At 39.9% G+C, this 27,586-nt stretch overlaps 1 protein-coding gene across 1 annotated transcript in view; it reads left to right on the forward strand.

Annotated features, from left to right (window-relative positions):
- The first annotated feature begins 10,235 nt into the window (after positions 1-10,235).
- The window catches only part of PAPSS1 (3'-phosphoadenosine 5'-phosphosulfate synthase 1), a 44,252-nt gene continuing 26,901 nt past the window's right edge, over positions 10,236-27,586 (forward strand). The window contains exons 1-5 of the mRNA XM_035551908.2: positions 10,236-10,512; positions 17,373-17,487; positions 21,159-21,394; positions 21,806-21,944; positions 24,080-24,198. Coding sequence (XP_035407801.1) covers positions 10,453-10,512; positions 17,373-17,487; positions 21,159-21,394; positions 21,806-21,944; positions 24,080-24,198 — 669 coding nt within the window. The 5' untranslated portion in view covers positions 10,236-10,452. The remainder of the gene's footprint in view (positions 10,513-17,372; positions 17,488-21,158; positions 21,395-21,805; positions 21,945-24,079; positions 24,199-27,586) is intronic.

Genomic DNA, 27,586 nt, shown 5'->3' on the forward strand with positions numbered 1-27,586 from the left:
ATGCAGTGTGCTTTTCTCTTTCCCATAACTAGAAGTCTATCTGTTCATTGTGACTGGACTCCCTCCAGCAATTGCTCTACCTACTTTGGGTCAAAATGCTCATCAAGTAGATTAGTTCTTCCTACTTTTTAAGCTCTCAACCGCTCTGTGATAAGACTTTTTGTCTTTTTCACCATCTTCTGCAACCAGGTGATATGTGGTTTAAATGCCCCATCCTTTTCTCCCTTTGCAGACTAGAAAGGGTGTATTGTCATACAAGCCTCTCCTTGTCCAAAAGATAATAGCCAAAATGTTATGATCTTATGCCAACTTCCCTTGGAATTCTGCTTCAAAATGCAGGTAACGAAATGACACGTGGCTTAGAATTAATGTTTGAAGTCCAAGGTAAGCACAGCTCATAAACAGAGAGACTACTCAAATCCTTGTAACTGCTACATGAGTACAAACATGCTCCAAATAGACATTGTACATTCATAGTGATGTTTAACAGTCATCCAGATTATCTGATTGGATTCTTTACTAAAGGAAGCCGAGCTTCTCATTTCAGGCTGTATACATGCCCAATGGCTCTAGGTGGACAGTGAAACTGAAACTGAAGTTATCAGGCTCAAGCCTTCATTATTTTGTCCTTTCTTCTTGGTATGAAAGTAAGTTATTGCATTTTGTGCAAATTGGCAGAGCATTTTTTTTGTTTGTTTGTTTTTGGTAAAAATCTGTGAAAAATGATTTGGTAAACTAACCTGAAGGCAATGAACTGAAAAATATGCAGCTTCCTAAGTTCTGAATGGTAAAAAGACCAAAAAGATGAACATGAAAAACATCTCACAGTAGTTGCTGCCTGAATATTCATCAGGAAGCCAGAACTCTATTCTGAGTGGAGCCAGTGAATAATTTTGCAGCACAACTCTAACCATTTGATACTGGGGAGAAAGCCTGATAGAATCAGAAGTGGCAGGAAGGTTATAACAACAAAGAAAGGTTCATAATAAGGACACAGCTTACAGTAATGATTCATTCTTACCGAGATATATTACAGGCTGACATTTCAGGAAAATTTTCCCACCAGCTATATACCGTACCTCTTAGTTTCTTTGCCTCCTTCTCTCTCTCCATTCTTCACACGGCAATGAAAGGAGCTCTTTTTACCCTTCTCCCATCTCACTATGTTCTGTTCTGAAGGTCTCCAAGGCATCATTCCTGGGGCTATGTTTTTCAGGATTTCTTCCCCCAGTTCAAAAGTGAAGCTTTGCTGAACAGACAGGTACCAACCCGGAAACATAATCTGCTGTCACTGAATGAAATGTCAGAATCTGGATGCAATCCCATTTGGTTTGCTCACTGAATAGCTTGCCCAAGAGATTGCTAAATCTATTTCAGACAGTAACAACAGCTCTAGATCTTTTTCCAGGGGTCACCCTTGTGATCTTGTTTAGCTCTATGGTTAGGGACCTCTAGTGACTCAAAAGATTATTCCAATGTGATCTCAAAGCTGAAAAGGATTAAAAGGTCTCTGTTTCGGAGACCTTTATAAAACTCTCCCTCCCATTTTTTACCTTGTTTATGGCCATAAGAGAGAACTTGTAATGAGACAGAGAGGAGTCTGGGTCACTAGATTAATGGTTTTGACCAAAATTGACTGTGCCCTCAGGAGGAACTGCTAAACTGCTTGTGCTTATATTGTTGTTTTTCTGCAATTTCAGATCTGCTGGTGTGTCTGTCAGCATAGCAGCATATTGTTCTTGAACATCAAAAGGAATAAAAAGATATAGACGATTACTCCAGCATTTAGAGATTGATCCTTAGCTACTGGGCTGAAAGCCTCTTAAAAAAGGCTAAAACCTTCAGCTCCTTTTGATTTGATTAAGTGCACTAATCATCTATTCCAACTTAAGTCAGGGAGAGATCTGGGTGCAAATGCTTCACAGGCTGGTCTCTGCCTTCCTCTGACCACAATCTGAGATGAGAACCTGTCCTAGGCACTGAGGTGGAAAAAGTGGGTGTGAAGTAACACCAAAACAGCCTGCAATGGTTCTGCCATAACCTGGGTTGGTAAAGCATCCTGTTGCAGATTGAGGCAGTTATGTTGGTAAAATATGAGTTCCAAGTTCCCTAGTCTTGAAAAAAGACTTCCAGTTAAAGCTGCTTCAGACGTGCACGTCTGGCAAATATTTTTTTTAATTTTTTTTTAACCTTTATGAAAATGTCTGCACTTTGATTAAATATTTTAGAGTACAGGAGAGTTTTGCCTGTTCTTCACTTGAGTCTCTGGGATTAAATGCCTTATGAACTGTATTAGAAATGTGTTTTGAGTCTCTGTTAGCTTTGGCCTTTGGGTGTTCTCCACTGAAATATATTTTATAATTCACTACTAGTAAATGTCATCACAGTGGGATAACTTTATTTACTGCACTTGACATAATAATATTTAAGATATAAAAAAATCTCCAATTTCAAAGCATTTTTCTCAAATTAAGGAGTTACAAAACAGTAAAAAGAATTATTATTCATGCGTTACAGAACAGGAAACTGAAACAGAAAGATAAGCTCAAAATCTTTAGAGTCAAGTAGTAATTTGCAGACCTATTTGAAGTGCTCTGTTTTTCAAGGATGGTTAGCAGCCATGTGGCTTTATAGGTTCTAGATGTTCCTCCAAAATGTACGTCAAAATGTCTGATATTGGACAAAAAATAATGGAAGTATGATGTATAAATGTCTTTTTCCCTGCAAGTATGCATTCCATGATCTTTGTCCTGTTTTCCCACAAGTTGATCGTGGTCTTCTTGAATCCTTTAATGCACTTTTTCAGTGAAGATTGTTATGAAGCTATCTTTCAAAGCCTAGTGGTTCTGTGGTAGCTCACCAATCTGTTAGAATCCATGTGTAGAATGCTTGTAGCTGTGAAACTTTCACGCAAAATGCTTTTTCAATCTTTTAAAGTTGTTACGGGCAATATTTGATTCTGAATCATTTCATTTCTTGCTAGTTCCATTTAGGAAACATTAAAGTTTGAAAGTCTGTGTATTTACCAAAACTGCTAAAGACAACTATGATACCTTTCCTTAAAATTTCTTCCAAATAAATATTTTTTGGGGTAAATATCAGTTCAGTCACAGTCTTGAAATATGCCATTGTTTCCTTGGCAAACAGTCAGGCTGCTACTGTTGTTTCCAACAGGTGGGTATGGCTGTGACACAGTACTCTATTTAGCAGTCCAAAAATGTTTTCAAGTTGAGATGGAGATTTTGCTCCTAAACGTCTTATACTTAGGAGGCGGATTTGCATGTGGAGAGTAATAAATTATTGAAAAGCACTCTAATGGTTCACTTTCCATTTGCAACAAATCAAATGACTGGAGAAGAAATTATATTAAAATGTTCATGAAAAAGGGCTTTACTCATTAAGAAAATCCTTTTGTATTCTAAAGACAAGAACTATTATTAAGCCAATGATGTAGGTAGTGAGTAGAAATTGGTAGTGGTAGAATTGTTGTAGCTGGTGAGAAAACAACTCAGTTGCACAGAGACATAGGAAATTACTCTGCAATGTACAATTTATTTACTTTAGTTGAAAAGCATCTACTAATGGGAAGAAAGTCCCTTTCAACAGTACTGATTTGATAAAACATTCCTAGGGATATTATGTCCTAGGCTTGTTGGTAAGTGTGGAAGTCCTCTGTGTGTCCTCTTTCCTGTGAAAACAAGCTGTTCAGGTTCACTTTGTTTCTCAGCTCATCTTTCCTACTAGTCTCAGAGCCCAGAAGAGCTGGTCTTTTGGCTTTAGGGTAAGAACCACTGCATACCTTTTCTTTGTCTCTTGTAACTGCTCGCCCTTCTCCCACTTTTCTTCCCTAAGCACATTCCTATCTTCCTGACTGATAACCTTCTTTTGCTCCATTCCTAATCATAGAGATCCCACCAGGTCTAGCTTATTTGCAGGATTACCACTTTTTTTTTGTTTTTGTTTTTTTGTTTTTTCCCCCCGCATAACATCACATTCAGAGATGTGGGGAAAAAAAGTCAAATTAACTAAAATGTGAAAATGTCAGCACTCACCTAGGCCTATAGAGTACAAGGAAAATCACTTCCAAAGACAGTTATCTTTAGAAATCCATACTTAGCTCTCCTGTAATGCTAATTCTTTATGTTGTTAACAGCAAAGAACAAAACAAAACAAATAACCCCCAAACCAGAAAATCGCCAAACAGGAAAGCAACAGCCTTAAGTATTTCTTATTCGTTGAATGACCTCTAGTGGTCATTCTCTAGAGGCGTTGTGTATTATTTTTTTTCCAAAATACGGAGCATGAGCATCAACTTTTCAAACCTGTGCACTATGCACTTTTGCTCTACACCTGGAAGGCTTCCTTGTCATACTGTTAAAATTGCATTTCAGCTTTTCACTGTACAAAGTGAGCACTTACTGCCTCTGTGGGAGTTTTAAGGCAGGGTTCTAGTAGCCCCTGCTAGCCCCTTGCTAGCCAGTACCTGCAACAATCTACCTCCTGAACTTTGGGAGAGACTGCCTTCTGTAGGACAGCACAGAGTTGCTGTCTGTCCTGTTACCTTGTATGACATCTGTTCAGCTTCTCCTAACATCGCTGTATTACCTGGCACCAGCAGCAGCCATATTCTCTTGCTGCTAGCCAAAACAGATCAAGGCTGACCACTTCATTCTGAACGCTGATGGCACATGGAGTGAGTTTATCTGTCGAAAGAGCAAACTCAGCAGAGGGCATACTGGCAACATAATTGGGCAGAGAGCTCTAATCCTCTGTATTGTGGGACATGAAAAGAAATCTCAGTTGAATGTTCAGCAGCACATCGGAAAACAAATGGCATTCTCATCGCCAAGGATTTTTATTAGCAATTCTGCTGATCTTTCTGTGGCTTCTTTAAAAAGCTGGGCTGGATTGTTCTTCTGCTGGACATACTCATCAATCCAAATACTAAAGAATTTATTAAAAGTTTTTGCTGAAGACAGAGAGCAGGTTCCCAGAAACATCTCTTGTATTACCATCTTTCTCAAGTATGGGAGCTATACGGGACTCCTGCATTTGTGTATTTTGTATGTAGGTGAACATATGCTGTCTGCAAACACAAGCTGCATTACAAAGGAAGTACCCAAACATTAATTTGGGTAACCTCAGGTAGCAATTTAAAGTTGGTTTTGGTTATCATCTTTTCCACTGCACAAACCTCGTGGCAGAAGACAAACAGCACCTCCAACAGGAGACCACTCAATAAGAAGCAACATGGCTAAGAGCAATTAGAGGTTGTTGCTTCATTGCCCCACTTTCAGTGTTGAAAAATACTTGAGAAAAGCTTGAAAAAAGCACTTTATCTGTTTAAAAGGCATTCTGAAGTTCTCACCAGAATGGTGTCAAAAGAAGAAAGGTTTTTGTGAGAAATAAAGTTTGGAAACAATCGTGACAGAACAGCAATAATTCTTTTCAATGTAGGCAGCATCATCTACATTAAAGGTGATAACTTTCTCAAATAAACTGCAAAACTGCAATCTGCCTGCAGTACTACTGAGTCACGCTTGAATATACGCATGTTTATGTGAACGTCATGTCATTGGAATTTGATCAGAATGCTTATCGGGGGGGAATTCCAATATTTAAGGAATTTTTGCCCTAACTGCTCATTTTATTGAAAGTGGCTATAGTAGGTGGATTCTACAGAATCCTTCATTAATGCTGTTTTCCTTCGTAGAAATAAGGTAATATGCATTTTGAAGATAATATTTCTAGCTAACACATTTCTGGTTTTGTAAATCAGTCATACACAAACAGATGATCAGTCTTTAACAGCAGAATATTTTGACTCTAGGCTGTAGTCAAGTCTAATTCAGACATTCCTTTTATATTATAATTGATGACTGGAAGCTTCTCAAAATACTTGTCTATTTCTGGACATCTTAAAGCCTGATTTAGCTGTGTTGCTTCAATTGACATATTGGGATAGTTTGCCTAGTGAAACACTGTATTAAAAATATCAGGCATTATAATTTTTCAATATTTTGATTTTTTTTTTTCAGAAAAAAAAAAAAAGCTGATTCTTTCTCCTGCATTTCTTTGGAATATAACCTAAATGAAAACAACTCACCTTTTTCGTAATGTTGTCAGTAGCTCAAATTTCCTGACGATTAAAACTTTAGGGTACCTATATTTCTGTTACGGTATCGCGTATCTCTGTTAGATAACGTAGTACACACTGAGACTTATACTATATGTTTGGGATTGATTGGTATTAGATAGTATAAATGGCCATGCAGAACCTGGCTATAGATAATTATTCTCTATGGCATTATTGCTATGTAAAATTAAAAGGTTTTCCCTATGATCTGCACTGGTCAGCATTTCCACATGTATAATTTGCTCTGGGCTGACAGTGGTATTATGTGGGTGCAGGATGCTTTGCCTAAAACCTCACCTGTGCTCAAAGCCTCTTTTTCTCAACCTTCAAATCAGAAGCCAACAGGGTTTCTGTAACTAGCCTCTGTGCTAGACTCTAGTAATTACCAGATTCTAGTAATTTCATTTTAACAAATACCTTCATTTTTATATAATTTCCCTTTTTGAAATTAAGCATAACAGTGGTGGATGTTTTGTTTTTGTTGCTCCTGCAAGAACATTAAATTCAAATTTATTATGGCAATTTTACAGAGTAGCTCTTTGGCAGAAATATTCAGCATCACAATCAAATCAAGAATACTAAATCCTGGTGGTTCTTTCAGAGAAAGAACCTTCTTTCCTTCAAAGTTTTAGCCCATATTGTCATTTCTGCCCCTCGTTCTCTTACCAGACAACATTTAGCAAGGACACAGGTGTACTGCACATTAGATCCATAGAGAACAGTTGCAAGAACACCTGTTACCATGAAAACTGTTTTTGAACTCAAGCAGATTAAGAAATAATTTATCAGCAATTTATCAGAGATTGTTTATTAATTTGAATTTCACTAAGCGCTCCCATACAAATTTGCTTTTGAAGTCCCAGAAACACGTGGCTTGCTTATCTAAATCAATCCACTGGGAAAGGTTTCAGAAAAGTGGGAACCTATGCCTTAATAGCCATGCAGAGCTTACACATAACCTAACAAAGAATTCAGATGCTCTGCATTTTCTCCAAATCTTTACATAAATTATCACATCTTCACTTCCTATATTTAAAGAATCTTTTTCTCATCTCCCTAACAGTTTAAGAAGGTTAAGATGTTGGAGCCAAAATTCATGGGCCATTCTGGATGGACTTCTATATCTATCTTCTGTACATCAAAAAAAAGTCTACATTTTCACTGAAACAGTGTTGACAAGAACTGAGGAAATGTGGCCCATGCTTGTGCCATTAGCCTCAGTAAAACATGTAAATATTGGTGATTGCCTGATCTACCTAATCTACATGTGTGGCTTTACGCTATAGGTAATATCTTAACATACTATATACACAAACATGGGTATACCTTATTTTACAATGTTTAGCATAATCATAAACAGTGATCTATTTTAAGAACCGTTCATAAATGTGTTTTTATTGCCTTCAGTATTATGTCATTGCTCTGATCACAAGTGTTTGTATCTGCAGTCACACCTCATATTTTACTACTATATGGTCCCTTCATAAGTTTTCTTGCAATATATTGAGGAAGGGATCACGCAGTTCCCTGCCTTCAGCCTGTTTGAGCAGTATTGTGCATAAAGCTTGATTAATACAACTCCATTTTATTGTCTTACGATTTTCCAGGCTGCAAATACAGTTGCCTAAAACTTAATCTGTGCTCGAAGCTTCCCTTTCTCACCCTTCAAATCTAATCCAACACAGTTTCTTTGTTTCTTTAGAAACTAGCTGGAAAAAAATACAATAAAAATCCCCTGATAGGATGGAGCTACTTGCCAGCAAACAGCTGGGCAAGGCAAAACCCCTAAGGAGAGCATTTAAAAAAGTTCAGTGTCTTGCTCCCAGTCACTATGTGAGTATCACAGGGGAGCCAAATGTAGCTGTAAGAAGTCATTCGCATCGTTAAGTGAGCTGCCTGTGTTTTTTGATTTAATTCACAACTTTTGCAAACTACTGTCTTCCCACTAGTGTCTGTTCCCACAGACTGCAAAATGAACAGTACCAACCTGTATTAAATACAGTTAGAACAAAATAACAGTAGAATCTGAAACAGAAGTGTGTGATTGCAAATAACATTTAGAATTACTCTTAAGCCACAGAAAACAGTAGTATGCAAAGCGCAGTTAACCAGGCCTGCCTTAAATACAACTGAATAGTCAACAGGGAGAAGCTCCCAACTCACTGTTCCACAGCAGTATGCTAGTTCTCTTTCCATGCTTGGGAGAGCACTGTATGAGAGATTTTGCTAATTAAAATCCAGGCCCCGTCTCTGTCACTGTTTGTCACGGTCCGAATGTTCCTGTACAGGGAGGGATCATCTGTTGAACGATTATTTGCAGGATAGCATGCTGTACAACATTCCCACTCAAGTCAAGCCTAAGCAAATAACAGCAATCACCATATATCTTAGTTACGTTGTGATAATTATATCTGACCTTCAAACTACCTGAGAGCATTTTTTTTCTTCGGATTTCAGAGAGGTCATTTACCTTGCACAAGGATTTTAAGCTTTCAATACACATTTAAAAAAAAAGTGCTTTAGACCAACACCATAGTATCTTTGGAAAGATGTCTTTCTAATACAGCAGTAGAAAAACATTCAACCACAAAGAGGGCCTTTTAATTTCCTGTTTAAAATGTCAAAGAACAAAAAATCTACAGACTGTAAATGGGCTAATGTTTGTACAGTAAATGCAATTGGTGTTAGTCAGCACAGCATCACTTCCACCTTGAGATTAGCACTTACGTGCTAAAGCAGTTCCTTTCCTGAACTAATACAAATGGGGTAATATTTACACAGTGAATTCCAACTCATGTTAGTACGACATCATCTCCACCTGAAGCGTCGCACCTAAGCAGTTCCCTTCCTGAAGTAAGGAATCCAAGAACTTGGTGGTTGTCATTTCATATCAGGAGCCATTTCTTAGAGCACAGCACAGCAGTGGCCTTTTTTGTTGGGGCATCCCTGTAGGGTGGGAGATTCAATCAAAACAATCCTTGCCTTCCAAGTCACTCATGGCTACATTGCCACCAGTGCCTACTGCTGCTGCTTGGAGTTTCCTTGCCTCCATGCCAAAGCTTTGCAGCAAAGCCGTCTTTCTTCAAAGAAAAGGAAAGGAAGGTGTGGGGAGCTGGGGGTTGGCCTCTTCTTGCAGATAACTAGCGATAGAACTAGAGGGAATGGCCTCAAGTTGTGCCAGGGGAGGTTTGGGTTGGAAATTAGGAGACATTTCTTCTCAGAAAGAGCAGTCAGGCATTGGAACGGGTTGCCCAGGGAGGTGGTGGCGTCACCATCCCTGGGAGTGTTCAAGGAAAGGTTGGACGTGGTGCTTAGGGACATGGTTTAATGGGTGACATTGGTGGTAGGGGGACGGTTGGACCAGATGATTTTGAAGGTCTTTCCCAACCTTAATAACTCTATGATTCTATGAAAGAAAACAGACACAGATGACACCCACCCTGTGCCTGCTTTTCCTGATGGCTTTGGGGGGCTCCCACCCTCTTCTGCCGCTGGAGAAGATGGGGAGCTCTGGGTGCTGTCTGAGTACAGGCAAACAGCCTCTTCTTGCTGGAGTCTTCTAGGCTCCCACACGAGCAGGACTTCTTGTGCAGTCTTGTAAGTAAGCACGACTGTACCAAAAGGATTTATTTGATTTTCAGTCACCCTGGGCTTGGACAGCCTGCGATATCCTGGATTTCGCCTGGTGCTGCAGCCAGAAGGCCGGGTGCTGCCTTCCCCATCTCTCACCACAACCCCACAGGGCCCACAGCTCGGCCCCCTGCAGACACAACTCTCTGTACCTCAGAGCCCCCCAAACCCCTTTTCAGTGTGTTTACAGATATTTTAACATGTAGAAAACACACAGCTCCTTTCCGTCTGTTTACAGACGTAGAAAACACTTTAATTTTTATTTTTTGGCCGTTCAGTCACAACGAGGACGGAGCTGCCTGCGCTGCGGGTTTGGTTTATTTTAATCCCCAACGAAAGGAGCACAGCAGGCCCCCTCAGGGGACAGCCCGGTGCCCGCCAGGGGCAGCCGAGAGCGGGGCTGCCCGTGCCGGCGGAAATGGCGGCGTCCCCTCATCGCCATCTCCCGCCCGTGGGCGCGTCATGGCGCCGCGCAAGCGTGTGGCCGGGCTCGCCTTCCCCATGCACCTCCCTCCTTCTCCTCCTCCTCTTTCTCCTTCTCCTCCTCCTCCTCTCGCTGCCTCCCGGCTCCTCCCTGCACCACCCTCGGCCGGGCAGCGGCGACAGCGGCGGCTTGGTCCGCTTGGAGCATCCGAAGGGAACGCGCGTCCTCGCTCTCCCTCCGTCCTCTCGCTGCTCCCGCGGCCATGGAGCTGCCCGAGAGCCAGTGCAAGAAAGTGAAGCTGAGCAACAGGATGCCGAGCTGGGTGAGAGGGCGGGCGGGCAGGTGGGCGTGCGGGGGGCAGGCGGAGGGGGAGAAGGAGAAGAAGGAGCGGGCGAGCCGCTGGTGGTGATGTGGCAGCCGGGATGAGGGGCTGCCCCTGCCCCGCTTCTCGCCCGGGGCGGCGAGGGATGGGGAGGGGACGGTGCGAGCCGGGACCCTTAACGGGTCGACCCCGGGGGGCCGAAGGGGGCGGCTGCAGCCCGATCCCCCCCGTCCCCGCCGCTGTCGCCCCCGGCGCTGCGGAGGAAGGAGGGCTCGGGAAGGCGATGTACAATGCGGGCTTTCATGAAGCCGGCGGGGCCAGAGACTGAGGTCCTTTGTGCGGCTGGAGTTGTGTGGAAAAGTGTCGAGACAGGGCGTTAAAAAAAATATAACCAAAGCCTTCATTCTTGTGCTTGAAGATGGGGGAAGATCGGTTTACAGTGGAGACCAAAATGAAGCTATTTAGAAGGCATGTTGCAGGCCTTTACTGAGAACATTTGATACTTTTGGTGATGCAAGGCAAGTAAGGAGGAAAAAAAAAAAGAGAAATAGATGTATGATTATTTTCAAACAATGCTGAGCTGAAGCAGACAAGAGATAAGGTCTGAAGACGTATGATATGTAAGTAACAGTGCAGAATCATCTTTGAAGCCTTGCTGTAAGTCGTACAGGCCACAGCTTTCTTACTAAAAGACTAAGGAAAGAGTCACAACTGTCCCCTGAAAAATGGGGAAGCTGTTACCGTACTGAAAGTTGTTCAGTAGATACTGTGCCATGCCAGTCCTCTTCCAGAGCTAGCGAGTTCAAACTTGCTGACAAAAGAGTATTTGGTAAATTACATTCTGTCAGTTTCTGTGAGGAAAAGGTGACATCAGATATTATGAAGAAGATAGTGAAGTAAATCATTTCTGGGTGTAGGTGACGAAGTATATTCAAAAGATACTGTATATCATTTAATTTGTCAGAGGCAAAATCATGATGGATTTGCCCAAACCAGGGAGGTGACACATTTAGAAAAGTTAACTGTTTGCTGAGCTCATCTGATGTTAGCGAGCCCTGTAGGATACGTGGCAAGCAGAGGAAGTCTTCCACCTCTTCCTTTTTCTTCAGAAGACCTCAGCTGAAGTGCTCTTTTTAATCCAGTAAATTTACTGGAAAAAAATATCCTGCTGATTCACACACTCCATAGAAGAATGTTCGAATGTGCTGGCACTTCTGACTCCGCATCTGTTCGTCTGAGAGCAAAGTCAAAGCAACCTATTACACCCCAATGGAATCAGCAGCCATTAGGGGAGCCAGCAGAGCCATATCTTCCGAACTTTGGGCAGCTGGTACTATTCAAAATGCCCCTCTCTGTGGAACCCTCTGCATGTGTTCGTCTGCTTGCCAAGCCCGCCTCTGAGCACAGCATACCCCGAATTACAGAGCAACACACAAGAGCACAATGTCAGTGTTTGTGGCTAGCTTGGCTGCAAGATTTGTGGAACACATTCCTGAGTGTAGCTCAGACTGCTGAGGTGCTAGGAATTACCTGTGAAACGAGGCAACAAGAACTTGCTCTGATTTTTGTTTCTGCCTGTGTACCCAGCTGAGGCATTGCTGGCTGTCAGTACTTCATTTTGGTCTGTTCCCTCTGATGCCAGCTGATGTCTCGACTCCAGCGGTGGTGAACAAACTGCTTGTGGTGTTGTTGCAGCAGTTTGCAAGTAAAGATAAAACTCCTTATAGTATGGTTATCACAGAGTTGCTTATGTACCCAGTGCTTTAGAACAGTCTCTCTTTTTCTGTCACTGGTTTTTGAAACTGTCACAGCATTAGAACATCTGGCAAAGAAAGTCTAGCATAAATCAGGTCTGTGGAAGTGGCAGGAGAGCATGCGTTTGGCCAATCGGGTGCTGCTCTATGCAAAAGTGCTTAGATAACCTTACTGTATCAGCATCACTGTGGCAGTCCATGTTCTGGAGAGCAGTTATGAGGATAAAAGTAAGATTTTTTTGCTGTAAATGTAAGTGGGATAAAACATAACACTGTAAACCATGGCAAAAAATGGATTGATGACTTAAAGTTTCTTAATAACTATAAAAGTCTTGTTGTTTGGGTATCACTTAAGACTGGTCCTTTGTTTCTAAGCACAACTGTCCAAATCAAAGCACAAATTTGCAAGCCAGAATTGGAGATGGTAGTTACCAGAAGGCGTTATTGGCAGATCTTTTGGCCAACAGGTCCTGAAACCTCATCTAGGTAGGCGAACAGACAGACTCTCAGCTGTAGTGCAGTTGTTCTAGTTTTTGTAGTAGTAGAATTGTATGTTAGAACTGTTTCCGTTTAATTTCTCCTTGCTTGTGTTTCGATGTAGACAAAGAAAATGGGAAACGTTCTGTCTGCTTAAGTTGCTGCCTCTACATTACAGTGAGTGGGTTGAAGGGAAGAAGAAAGATACCATTTGTTTGAGTGCTGGATAAATGCTATAAATGTCATAAAAATGTATTGTTGTCAGGGAATCCCTGACTTGTAAGGGACAGATGGCGGACAAGTACAAATGGCCTAGAAAATATCGGGGATGATTGGGAAATGGAAGGACATTAGAGATAAGACTGCATTACGGAGATGATGCTGAATGCATTGCTATTGTTAGCTTATGGGAATTTTTAGCCTGGGGAATTCAGTGTCTTCTTAGAACAGAAGACTACAGAATTAGTGTGAGCTTCTTGAATACGTATGGTTTATATAGAAACTGCGCCTGTTCTTTACACTGTTCTGATGTTTCCAGCTTCAAAGCTGATGGTCCGAAGTTGGTGTTGTAGCCCAGGGAGTCCCTACGCGGCATTGAAGCTTTGCTTCCTGCGCCAAAGGTCTTGCGTTGTGGAAAGTTAAATTTGCTGAAAGGTGGCTGTTGAAGCGTTGTTTCATAATTGCTCTGAAGTAATGAAAAATAAATACAGTTTATGTCAGCGTAGTGGTCTGTCCGTTAACTCTGAAACAATTAAGCAATAATCTTTCCTTTCTACTGTCTTTTGGTCTTGGTGTTGCAGTTTGGGCTTGCTCTTCTACATCTGGGTGTCTGATCAGAGTCCTTGTATCAAAGGTGTTTGGCATCGATAGTTGTAACTGGGCAAAACATCAAGTATAGGATAAGAAAAAAAAATACAGTTCCTGTCTATCTTAGCAAGTCTTTGCATAGAGAAATTGGCAGCGTTAATGCTTCCTTTTGGTCCCCATCTTCTTTTTCTGTTCTGTTTCCGTAGTTCTTAGATGTCTGTATTTATTTCTCTGGTCAACTGCCTGTAATGCTGAAAGGCTATCCTTGTGCCAAAGAAAGTAAGCTGCAGAGTCATCCTTCCTTGCTCTCTTGTCGTTACAGCTCTTCAGTGCACATCCATGAAAGGCTTTTTATGTTAATACTCCATTTTTTATCCATAGTACAAAGATATTAACCTATTATGGCGCTTCAGATTTCATGTGAGAAACAAACTAGCATAGAGAGGGAGGAGAAAGGAAGGATATGTCAGCCTTCTCAGCTGATTATACCGTTATAATGCAACGCAGGGGACTGAAGCATTACTTTTATTTAACATGGTGGGCAGGGAAAATATTAAAACGTAGTGTTTTTAAAAGTAGTACAGAGGCACTTAATGTGTAACACGGGGAGAAAGAAACAGTTTTGTGGGCAAATTAGAGAGGAAATTCCAATGGATGTGGAAAAAAAAAAAACAGATAAGTGGACCGTTGAGATTGATAACCTTTTTTCACTACCCTCTTTACAAAAAACACTGGTGTGTACTTTCAGTAGAGATTATTATAAGGAAAGTAATTAGGCTAAGTGGTCTAAAATAGCTTTTTTTTTTTTTTTTTTTAAGAAGTACTTGCTCATCGAATTGAGTTTTGCTGTTACTCATTTTCTTATGTTCCGTTTCCTTTAACATTGGTTATAGAGTTCTCCAAGGTGAGCAGTGCTTTGCTCTAGTATAAAATGAAATGACTGCTCTTTATTTCTGCTATCATTTTGGATGGCCATTACATGTCATCAGCTGATACTCACCAAATTTTATGTACAGGAAATTTGAAGACCGGTTAAATAACTTAAGAGCACAACTGATGTCAGCCACTGGTTTCTACTCCTAAGTACCCCTCTGTGCCAGAGCAGTATTTGCAGTAAGTGTGTGTGTCAGGGACAGTAATAAAATTTAGATTGTTGAGGATCGAGTGTTCAGTTTGTCTGCTCAGCGGGTGGTAGTCGTTGGTAGATCATCTAGTAGGAAAGTGAGCACAATTAAGAAACACTGCTGTTTTTTTTTTTTTTTTTTTTTTTTTTTCAGCAACAGAAAATGACTTGTTAAATGGTTAATTCTCCAGGGCACTTCTGTGAAAAGCTCTTTGCTATTGGAGTATAAGGAGCATTTGGCTACAACCTTGCCAAGGAGTAGGACTGAGCTGTTGCATTTATGTGCGAAGTGGTGCTGCTGGGCATGGGAGTGTCTCTGAATGCATGCAATCTGTTTGGACACCTTAAGATTAGTTTTTAGATGTCAGCTTCTTGAGTATTTCCTAATACATGTGCTTATTGTCCCACCACTGAGCTTGCTGGCTGCTCTGTTGCACTTGTGTGCCTTCACTTCTAGCAATCTGCTGGCCTTCTCGCTGCTGTGGTGTGACGTCTCTCCCATCTAATTCCTTACTTAATGCCTTTTTGCATTTACTTCTTAAACTCGTATCTTTCTCATTATGTAATGAATAAACTCTGCCTGCTTCTTCAGGGCTTCGTATGTTTTGTAAGTGCAGTGCTAGTGAAATGCCTGGATCAGTTTCACTGCTGCTTTGCTACTTCTGGAAAACAAAGGAAACTGATGCAATTTACTGAATACAGGCTGGGAGAAGTCTTGCTGGGTGAGGCACTTGACCTCTAAAGTATTTGTGTATGATAACAGAGGTAATCCTGTGCGTCAAAAGCAAGGCGTGTGTTGTTTGTTTGTTTGTTTTAAATGTAAATTTTTTGTAGGATGCTTTCTTGGAAATTTTCTAGTTTTGGAAGTCATTCAAGTACAGGCAAAGCTCTTGTGTTAGGCAAACTGAGATACCTAGTGTTTGAAGCTGGGGGACACGTTGCTTATTATGAGTATACTGCAACTCTACTGAGACGGTGGCAGGGGAGTGGTGTTTGGAGACCACAGTGTGTTACAAGTGGAATTAATGAGAGAGAAGGTTGCTATTAATGTATTAGTTTGAGTTGCTGTGTACATTCATTATACACAGTATCTTTCCTTTCAATTGAAGGGTAAGTCCTTAAATTATTTTCCACGTTTTTAATTCCACAATTTTTGTTTGTTCACCACGATCTCCAATTTTATGTAGCATGTAATTGTTTCTACTACAAGAAGCCTGTTTGATTTTTGGTTTTAGTTAGCTTTATTGCACTGACTTTATCTGCAAACAGTATTGTAGGAGATAAGTTATTTGAAGATAACGCAATCGGTGAGTAAGTGTGGCTATAACCTGTGCAGGTGGTGGTTTCTTACGGGTTGATTTTCAGTTTTCCTTTAATTTTAGGTGCTGGGCTGTCACCATGGAGTTAGAGTTGTTTTATTTAAAAATGTGAACATCTGTTCCTAACTTGAGTTTCTATCCATATCAGCTATAAGCCCAGCTGTGTACAGAAGTAGGGACAGATACAGTTGCTCATATTCATACATTCCTATTGAGTTATGGATAAACTAAATTTTGAGATGCTGTTCTACAGAAGAATGATGCAACAGCATTTCTTGAAATTATAAGTAGATAACATTTTTCTGTTAATCCTACTTTTGTCTCTCATACAGCTCTCTGCTAGTACTCAATAGATGAATGTCTTCCCTCCTTTTTTTTTGATTACGTGCTTTCCTTTCCAGCTAGCACTGAAACAGTGATGGAAGAGAAGATAATGCAAATACCTTGCAATATGTTTGTAAGTGAGAGAAGTCAAAGCAGCATTACATAAGCAAACGATTCCACCCCCCTCCTCATTTTTTTTGAAGATTTCTTTTCAGTTTGTTCGCTTGTTCGTGCTTGGTCTGGTTATCTAAGGTCTTGATCTTCCATGAACAAAGTTCATACAATCAGATACCAGTGAAACTCAAGGGAATGTTGGGGCTGATCTTCCTGTTCCTTTGGCTTAGATTATGAAATGTGCTTGACAGCAATGTCATCTTATGTAAGATGATACAGCAGCTTATTATGATGAATAAATAGCTTTAAGAAAGTCTTAACTGGATTTTTTTTGACAGAATTTTATCAGGAAAATCACATCTTTGTAAACACTTTCTTTAAAAAGTCAGTTTAGAAATATTTTCTGTAAAGACTCAGAATATATCATAACTGTCTTAATTTTGGAGACTGAAGATACAGATAAAGGCAGAGTGGTTCAGAGGTGTGACTGCTGAATGAAAGGTGGATCACATTCATAGTTTGCAATGAAAAAGTGTCTTTTTATGAGTTAAAAGTGAGCCAATGTTTGGCTGCTTATGACAGAAACCTTCATTTCTGTGCGAGGAATCCGCTCGCTCTCCTTAGATTTAAATGACTTGAATAGGAATCAGGTCTAGCAGTTCATCTCTCTCTTTGGCTGATTTTCTTCAACTGGTTGTATATGAAAACAGTTGACTAACCTGATAACCCAAGTTTCAGAGGAGGGGCACAAGGTATGTGGTTTGCTGTGGGTGTTTAATTTCCTTTGTGTCCTTTGACACTGCAGTAGATGGATTGGGTATTGGTTTTACTTTCCACTCACAGGTCTCCAACTCCTTCTTTGTGCCTGTGAATAAGTTTTGCTATACTTTGCCAGCTTATCTTTTCAGAAGTTAAAGACCTAATCATCTGCTATTTCTACAGGGAATGCAGAGGGCAACCAACGTTACCTACCAAGCTCATCATGTCAGCAGAAATAAGAGAGGCCAGGTGGTAGGAACAAGAAGTGGTTTTCGAGGATGCACAGTCTGGTTAACAGGTACAGTTTTGGATTTCTCAGGATCCTTGTGTCTTGTTTTAGTTTGTCTCCTGAAAGGCTGCTTAGCTGTAGCTCCTTTTTTCTTCCAAAGTTGAATGTTCGTGGCATCTGAGCCTTTGATGCAATTTTATTATTATTTTTTAGGCTGACTATCAAGAAATTGGTCTGGGACAGATAATAACTTGAGATTGCATTTTGTTCAGTGCTCTAGGAACGTTAAATTAATCACTGTCCACTGATTAATTCTTAGAGTGTGTTTTTTTTAACCACATTCTTGCTCTTCTTACTGTCCGTTTCAACTGCTAATATATAAAATCTTTTTTATACGGTCTACTTTTCTGAATCATTTCTGTAAAGGTCTCCTCTTTATAATGTTCATGTCTTTGGGTTGAAATAACAATTTGTTGTAAACATATGCCTTTGGACAGCAATTGCATGTTGAGACAATGCACAGCGGGGCTTATTCTGAAGTCAGCGTGGTCTTTTTCCACTGAATTGTTTTGATTATAAAAAAAGAGTGTTAAATAAATCCTGGAAGATAGCTTTGTTTCATAAGTGTGATTTTTTTGTTTGTTTGTTCTGTGTTTCAAAGTACTCTGAAGCATTAACAGACTAACTTCGGAGTTTTTTAGTTATCACTGAGAAGAAATGCAGCCAAATTTCTTGTTTAATTAGTTTCCAAACCATTTAGAATACTGTTATATTGCAATGCAGAAGATCTTCACAGAGTATCAGAGAAACTTAGTACAAGTAAAATTTGTTTCTGCTAATGCTGATGACTTGTGTGAAAGGACTAATGATTGCAATCTTAGTTACTAAGAAATTACTGAGAGCTGTTCCAAGCAGAGAGTGTTAGAGATTGAAACAGACCATAGGTATTAAAGTAAGTATTCTAGAACTGCGTAAAGGAGTCTTCAAAGCTCTGCTAGGTTTTAAAATAAAAGCTGAAATTGTGGTGGTACATTTCCTTCAAGGTTCTCTCCTGTTGTCAGCAATTATGGTATAGTAGTGTAGGAAAGGTGTATTCAGAGATCAATTTTCAATTCTAAAGTAAGATTTATTTGAGAGTGAAATTATAATGAATGTCTTCTGCTGTAAAGTTAGAGGGTCATAGTGGAAAAAAACTGAGAAATATATGAAAAATATGGGAAAGTGTTACTTTCATGTGTAAAATAATATAATACAATTTTTTTGAGTAAGTTATTTTAAAGACTTATCAGCTCAAAGCTGATTTTTATGAATCATTGTTTAATGACCTTAACTTTTACATTCCATTACATGTTGGAAACCAGATGTTACATGGAACACTGAACATTTCAGTGAATAGCAAGCTAGATGCAGGAACAAAATTACAAACCACAAACATGAGCAATCAATGAGAAGTAAATGGTGAGTAGCTGAAATCTTAGTTTGGATGGCCATGCCCATCTTCTAGGATGGGGACTGCAAGTTGAGGGAGATGATTCTCCACATACTCTGCCCTTGTGCAACCCCACCTGGGGTACTGTATCCTGCTCTAAAAAGGCATGGTCTTGTTAGAGTGGCTCCAGAGGAGGGCCACGAAAGTGATGAGAGGGCTGGAACACTCCTATGAAGAAAGGCTGAGAGCACTGGGGTTTTTTAGCCTGGAGAGGAGAAGGCTCTAGGGAAACATTAGTGTAGCATTTCAGTTTAAAGGAGGCTTGTAAGAAGGAAGGGGAGAGACTTTTTACTAGGGCTTGTAGTGATAGGACAAGGGGTAATGATTTTAAAATAAAGGATGGTAGAAACAGTTTAGATAAAAGAGAAAAATTATTGACTGTGAGGGTGGTGAGGCACTGGAACAGGCTGCCCAGAGAAACTGTGGGTGCCCCATCCCTGGAGGTGTTCAAGGCCAGGTTGGATGGGGCTTTGAGCAACTTGCTTTAGTGGGAGGTGTCCCTGCGCATGGCAGGGGGGTTGGAACTGGGTGATTTTTAAGGCCCCTTCCAACCCAAATCATTCTGACTCTAATTGCTGCCGAAAGAACATTGTTCTGTTCCCAGCCTAGCCCTACTTTCACCCCACCCAGTCTGACCTTGAGCTGATTCAACTTGCTCAATCATCAGTGAACTTAACACGGCAAAAAAATAAAAATAAATAAAAAAGATTAGCAAACTGAGTTGGCTAATGAGCACCAGAGGTGGTAGAATAATGGAGGTAGGATGGTTTGAGTGAAGAGAGGCAAGAGAGTAGGACCTCCCCTTTTGGCAAGCTGTTTCTGGCCTAAGTTGCAACATTCAGCTTCATCATTTTTAGCTGTTGCTCTTTTCAAGCTAGACAAGTAAGCACTGACAAAAGAAACTTGAGTTGTCTGAGTGTAGATAATTTTTATAGATGATAAAACATTATTCACACCTTTGCAGTCGTTTTCAGAGACTTGAATATGAGCTAGGCCATAAAGAAATCAGAGATGGACAGGAGGGCTTTTATTCAGAGGGGAAGAGAGATACAGGTGTTGGCTTAGGTTCTTGTATTGGGCTTGACCTGGGATACATATTCTCATTTTCAATAGACTGCTCTGCATCTTGTGGATATTAAACTGAGCAAAGGATGAACCAGTACCATGACTCTTCATCTTTAAATTGCCCTAAACTATTACAGGTCTCAAGGTTTGCTTTGCATTTTCTTACTAAGTGCTTGTTTAGTCTGATTGTCATCCTTTATTGTAAAGGTCTTTGAAGTAATACTAAACTGACTGTTGTTTTGTGTGATTTTTGTTTCTTTCTCTGAAAACTAAAATAATTCTTAACCATCGCTAATAAAAATCAAAGCGGCTTTATTCACTCAGTAGTGTTACTATTAGTATTTCTTTTTTTTTTGTTTACCATTACCCTTACCATTTTTCTTACACAAAGGATTAAAGTTGCCTTATCAAGATTTGAGTTTGTGTCCCATTTAAGAATTGATTGCCCTGTATTAAGCTTAAGCGCACACTTCATATAAACTCCCAGATTCTGGTCTGGAAAATTACTTAAATGCATTCCCAACTTAAAGCAAGCAGTAGACTTAGTGCAAGCAAGAACATTCTGCATTGTTTGAAGGTTTGTTGCCTAAGTTTCTGAACTGGACAGAAGTTTCGTATTCAAATTGCCTTTGCTTGTTTTTGACACATTCTGCTTAGTGGAGCATGACTGCTGTGTGGGAGTCTTGAGAGAGTGAGTTTTGCTCTGTGTGTGGTAATCTAATTCAGTGCTGTTACTCTGCAAGGAGTAAGAACAGTGTGGTTTGGTCTGAGCCCCTTCTGTTGACTGAAATTCACTTGACCGTGAGAGCTTCCTCTTCTAATGTAATTGTAACATCTCCTTAACTCTGTTTTGGATTTCTGAATTTAGCTTGCTCTCAGGTGGAAACAACTGCCAGCCACAGCAGCACTGGGCAATAGGTACCACCTCTGTGAACAGCTACAGCTCTCAAGGCCAGACTCTTTTTGTCTTTTTCAAACGGCACACTTAACTTTGTGCCTCATTCTCCCTGTATCTGTTGTCTGTATGAAAGGCACTTAGCTTGCATTGTGGGTAAGCATCTCCAAAAGGCGGAAACAGGCATTGCTATTGTTGCCTTTTTTTTTTGTACTGGTAGTAGTACATGTGCTACAGTTCACCCCAACTTGTTTTTATTCTTACAATACCTATTTTAATTCAATATCTTAGGTCTGTCAGGTGCTGGGAAGACTACAGTTAGCATGGCTCTGGAGGAGTATTTAGTGTGCCATGGCATTCCATGCTACACATTGGATGGTGACAATATTCGCCAAGGCCTTAATAAGAATCTAGGTTTCACACCCGAAGATAGAGAAGAAAACGTCCGTCGGATTGCTGAGGTTGCTAAACTGTTTGCAGATGCTGGTTTGGTGTGCATCACTAGTTTCATCTCTCCATATACTCAGGTAAATGTGAAAACCCTCTAGATAGTGTGAGGGAAAATAAAAAATGCGAAATGTCACTCAGAATTTGAGTTACAAGAATCTGTCACTGAACTTAGCCAGGATGAAATGCTTGCTATTTCTTTTTGACATTCATATTTTCTAGAGATGATTGTTCAAACTCCAGAAACACTAAACTTAAGTATAGAAACAAGTTGAGATTACTTCTGAAACTGGGACCATGTGAAGAACTGTGAAAAAAATGATTTAGCTGGTGGGGCATCAGTTGATCAAATTGTGTTTCTTTTTTCAGACTTAGAGAATTTGCTTACATTTTACTATCAGCTTCTTTAAAATGAACTTCAAAAGCAGAAAAGCAATACCAATGTTATGTGGATTCAGTCTCTTAGTACTTTTTTTCCTGTTTTCTTTCAGGATCGTAATAATGCCAGACGAATTCATGAAGGGGCAAGTTTGCCTTTTTTTGAAGTATTTGTGGATGCTCCGTTGCATGTCTGTGAACAGAGAGATGTTAAGGGGCTCTATAAGAAAGCCAGAGCTGGAGAAATTAAAGGTGAACCTAAATGTAGTTGTGTCCTTTCTACATAGGTGAAATGTTGTAACTGGATTACACGTAAGTGGGTGTGCTCAAGTCTGTGAGTGTGTCACTTTTCCAAATGGCAGAACTGGGGATAAGACTGAGCAGAAAAATGGGATCAAATTCTGTCTGGGGCAGCTGACTATTATAAATGCATAGGACAGTAAAGGGGCAAAAGTGCCTATCCTCACATAGGAACTGTGTAATCTGCTAATCTGCTCAAGGTTTCTCAATTGCAAGCTCTTAGAATTGAGGAACAGTCTTACCTGCTTTGTGTGCCTATTGACTAGTTTAGAAAAAAGAGCCTGATACTCCTCTTCAGTCTTTAAAGAATTGTATTAATATGAATTACCCTCTTTCCCTTCCAAAATGTAGTGTCACCATCTTTCTGTAAAGAGACTAACTTTTTTATTTTGAAATCAAGGTTCAGTGCTATTCAGTATAATTTCCTGTCCCCAGACTTCGGTAAGACTCTGAAGTACAGCCTGCAATTACTTAAAACAAACAAATGAACAAAAAACCAACCTCCCCCTCCAAAACAACTAAAAGTGTGATCACTTGTTGAAAATACTGTTTAAAGAGCTTCTTCGCTTTCTATTATTTTATAGCTAGAAGAGGTTGATAACATTTTTCACCTGTATTAAGAAGCAAAGTAATTTTTAAAGGTTTCACTTTCATGGGTTGAGTTTGCTCATGCTCTGATGATGACATCACTAATAATCAAGACTTGACACAAAATTCAAGAAACCTAGGATACTCCGCATGACTTGGTTGAAGCTCAGTGCTTCTAGTACTACCAAATACGCAGTGAAGAATGGGCAATAAATACAGCTGTATTCAGGTTTGCTCAGAATCATAGCAAGATGTCTTGAGTGGGAAAGATGCAAGGATATTATACTGTACAGAATCCTTGTTTGTGCCACAGAGCTTTCTTAATGTTTTGTTAATTTTTACAAAGCCCACAATGGAATTTTGTAACTTCAGAAGTGGTAGTGAGGTATTTAGTGCCTACAAGGGAATCTAGCAGTGACTGTGTCTTATGAAATACTTGATATGAAGGCTGAAAATTAAATGGACATGCCTGTTAACAACAACTTCTGTTATCTTCCTTTTCTCTAAGAATGGTAATGGGACAGTTTTTTTTTTTCATTTTTTTTTCTCCTATTCCAATTCCCCAGTCATTAGATACTTCTCAAGTATACAGGTTTTGGAACAGATACTGGCCTTTCTTTTTCACATTAGGTACTGCAGCAATTGGTATTTTTCACAGATGGGGAATAAAGCTACTAATTTAGAGAAAATTTAAGTCTGAAGTGCAAAACTTGAATTACAGTGTTTGCATTTACAACTATGGAGGATGTAGGTGTCCAGTTAATAGAGCCCAGCCAATGTCTCTGCTGGAGATGAGATCTGTAGCGCTACATGCTTTGACACTGAGCTTGACTTTCCTTGCTTCTTGTTCATGCGTGGTTAGTTAGAATCTCCTCTGTTTCAACGCAGATTGCTAGCTAGCTAACTAGGCCAGAACAGGTGTCACCAGTCACTTACATGGTCTGTGAAAATAGCCCGTACAACCATAAGGGTCACACGTGTATACCTTACTTCTAAGTAGCTATCTTATGATGGGTATGTGAGCTAAAGTAATGTAATAGATGATGCAGTTCCCTACTGTTCAAGGTATTGCTGGCGTGAGTGTGAATTTAAATATATACTCATTCAAAATCAGGCTTTGTGTTCACACGCAAAAAAAAAAAAGATCATGGCTACTAATGAAAGACAGCTGATGAATGTGTATCTACTAACTCTGTGTTGAAGTGCACAGCTCTTTTGCTAGTGCTACCTTTTTTATTCACAGAGTAAATCAAATAGCAACACACATATACAATGTACATGCTGCAGAATGCTGAAGTTAGATGCGGTCATGTGGTAGGATTAGCAAATAGCCCAATGAAGAAAAAAGCAGGTGATTTCCCTAAGAAATCATCTGTTAAGGAAAGTAAAGCTTTGTGCTTATGCCTTGTTTATGTCTAGAAAACTGTTACGTGAACAATCTTAAAATGCAGTCATCTTTTGGAAGATGTCATTTAAGATTTTTGTCTTCTGTTCTCTAGGCTTTACTGGAATTGACTCTGAGTATGAAAAACCAGAATCCCCAGAGCTTGTGCTGAAAACTGATTCCTGTGATGTGAATGATTGCATACAACAAGTTGTGGAACTTCTTCAAGAGAGGGTGAGCAGCAATGCAGCTGTATCTTAGTAACTTTTTCAAAGCATTGGTGCATGAAATCTGAATGTATGTACTGGGAAACTCAGAATTTTTGAGTTAAAGACGTACGCATTTTTAAATTCTAGCTTTTAAAATTGTCCTGCTCTCAACCTAAATATTGCAACAACATTGGTCTCCAAGTGAATTATCTTTGGACAAGTAGAAAATTCATTTATATTCATTATCATAACTCATAACTTTAAGGGAGAGAAGTTGTCTCAGTTGTTACAGAACCAGCAGTGACTGTCAACTTTTAAATTGCTTGCTAGCTTTTGTAAATCTCAATTTTTTTACTTTGTCTCTAAAGCATATTTATTAATACATACTGCAAACATGAAGAGACAGGGATGCAGTACCACGGTAATCTGAGTTGACAGGGGCTGCTGTGATTGTGTCTGGCCTTCTTTGCGTTGTTCTTCTTACAGTAGTAAAAGTGATCTTGCAGTTGTGTAGCAACTGTTTCAGGAAGCTGATCTTCCTGATAAGGCTGAATTAACGCAATAGTTTATAGCTTCTGAAAAGGCAGGTCTATTTCCTCCCTCACACAATCTACACCATCCCTTCTGAAGCTCTAGTGTTACTCCTGTTGTCTGGTAAGTGGATTCAGTTCATTACCCAACCTGAAAAGCAAACAAGCCCCAAAAGTGGTGGCAGTCATCATGAGAAGGCTTTATAGTCTTGAAACTGTACCCCAGTCTTTTTTTATTGTTCTTTAGGTGGTGTTTTTTTAATCACCTACACTAGTTCATTGCAGAGTTGCATGAGACGTAATGACTTGACGACCCAGAGAAGGTAGTAGTATGTGGTCAGGAAGAAGGAGGCTGGTGGCATTTTGAGAATGGACAAAGTAACTGCTATCTCCAGCTCTCAGCTTTGATCTGTCAGCAGTTCATATCCTAACTGAGATGTTCCTTATATATGCCCTGAACTGCTGTTATTCTTATCCTAATGTTTTTGAGCTGTATTAACCAACAGTGTTATCTAATACACTAATAAGCTGGCTACTACAGACAGTGTCAAAGCCTTCATATTGAAAAGAAAGCAGAGCTTACGGTTGGTGACTGGTGAATTTTATTTCTGGTGTGGGATGGAATTTTATATGCCATTCTGCCTTCCCTGATAGAGTATGGTAATCACTCAGAGGGAGAAGGATCAACATGTCAGGGTAACAACAAGTTCAGCCATCTGGCTTTGGTTTGCCTCTTTTCCTTAGTCTTCACCTTGGTAGGAAGGAGTTTGCTAATGTTTGTGCAGAAGGAGTTTGTCTCCTTACATTCTTACCTGTAGTCAGTGAGTAGTAGGATGCCATTTCAGAACATGATTTTAATTTAGATGCTCTAACAGACAGTTCCTCATGCTCTTTGTGAGGTGGATGTACGGGAAACTGGAGGTGTATGCAGTAGATTGAGTAAAGCTCCACCAAGTATTGAAGCTGGTACAAGCCAAAAGACCTCATCATATAGTCAGCGTTGAGTTCACTGTAGCTTTCTGTCACCAGTACAGCTTCAGAGAGATTTATTTTTTTCTAAATTTTCAAGAAAACTCTGTTAACGGTTCACTGCTTGATCCAGGTTGCTCAGGAGACCTGACACAGGAGAAAACCACATCAGAGTGCTAGACTTGTACCCTAATACTCATCTGAATATTTTTTGGAGGAAAAAAGGAGAGAGCTGTATGAGCCCTATCTATGGGAGGTGGCAACTCCTTACTGTGGGAAGCCCTGAGCCTCCTGTTCAGAAGACCAGTTCAGATTTCACAATTCTAGAAAGCTGCATCATGGGTGCCAACAAGCAACTCTTGCATTAGTACATTTGGTACACAATGCTGAATGCTGGCTTCTGGCCCAGTCAGCTTTGCTCTGTCCTTTGCTTAAAGCACATTTTAACATTTTTTTCTTTGGAGAGAGTAGTGCAATGAATGGCAAGATGTTTTGGTGGTTGCTTACTTTAGGGAGACAATGAAACCAAGGCATGGCTGAACAGGCCACATATAACCCAATGATATCTTAAGTATAATTCTAGTAGGTTTCCCTTAGCTGGAAAAAGCCGTGGTTTTGTTCATTACTAATCGCACCGGATTATTAAGAAAAGAACTGTAAGACAGCAGCATTATAAATATATTTTTTTAATAGCTGTGCAATACACTGTAAGGAAGTCCACTTGATGTTGATAATCCTTGAGTTTCAAGGGCTCTTCTTCTATTAGTTCAGAAAGTAATGGTAGTAAAAGACAGCACAGCTGAAAAAACGTGTGTATATTGAGATAGATGCAGACAGATGGATATACACAGACATATATTAAGAATATGAAGCATTTATTATTTCATGGGAAATGGAAATTTGGTTCTTAAAACTTTTTCATAATATTTGCGAAGAACTCGCAAACAAATTTTTGAGGTATTCTCCAGAAGTATGTTCAATACTTTATGGAAGATAAGGGAGGAAACTGCACGGAGGAGTAATAAGCAGCTGGTGAATCTGGAAAATTCTTGTGTGGTGTAACTCAGTTTTGAGGGGCACCTGGATAGGTTTTTTTTGCATGTAAATGCAATAAATAAAACGCTTCAAAGTTCTTTTCAGGGACCTAGCATGTGAGGTACTGTATCTCCTAAAGCTGCTGATGCTAAGTCGTATGAAAAGTTCCTTTCAATACTGTACAAATGAGTCTTTGCTCAATCCATAGTCAGAAAGGCATGTGTGGCTTTGGGCTTGATAAGTTTGGCTCTTAGTCTGCTGATACCGTCCAATATGCTGTCAAGCAAACCTACTGCAGATGTTTGGCTATGGAGATTTCATTGTTTTAGTTGTTTTTTCCTGACAACAAATGTAGCTGATCTAGCTAATGACACAAAGCTCATATTCCCCAGTAATGAAATTGGTTCAATATTTAACCAGGGAAATATTTTCTCAAGAAGTCACTTCTCAGGAATGCCACCTTTATTGTTAAGGAAGTGCCAAAGGCATATAAGGAAAGAGTTGCATTTCTAGTACCTAACTTTCAATGTACTGAGGAAAAGTGGCTTTTAACTACTTTTGTACAGAAGTCCCATTCTTAGGGGCATAAAATTACAGCAGTGCTGCAAATACCACAAAAGAAACCCACAAATGTTGGGAATTTGATTATATACTTCTACTACTTAGATCAATCCATTGTGGGTGTATGTATAAACCTCTCTCTTATTCCATCTACCACCCATCTTCCAAATTATAGCCAAAGGTTGAGTTCTTGTCTAAGCCTGGGAACGTTCTCTTCTGAGGCTCAGTATTATACTTGCATTTGGGGAGGTGGTCCTCCTGGTCTTTGAAAGCATTGATTTTGTAACTATATTCACACAGTTCCTTGCAAGTGTATTC

The sequence above is a fragment of the Cygnus atratus genome, chromosome 4, assembly GCF_013377495.2.
Source record: "Cygnus atratus isolate AKBS03 ecotype Queensland, Australia chromosome 4, CAtr_DNAZoo_HiC_assembly, whole genome shotgun sequence".
NCBI lineage: Eukaryota > Metazoa > Chordata > Aves > Anseriformes > Anatidae > Cygnus > Cygnus atratus.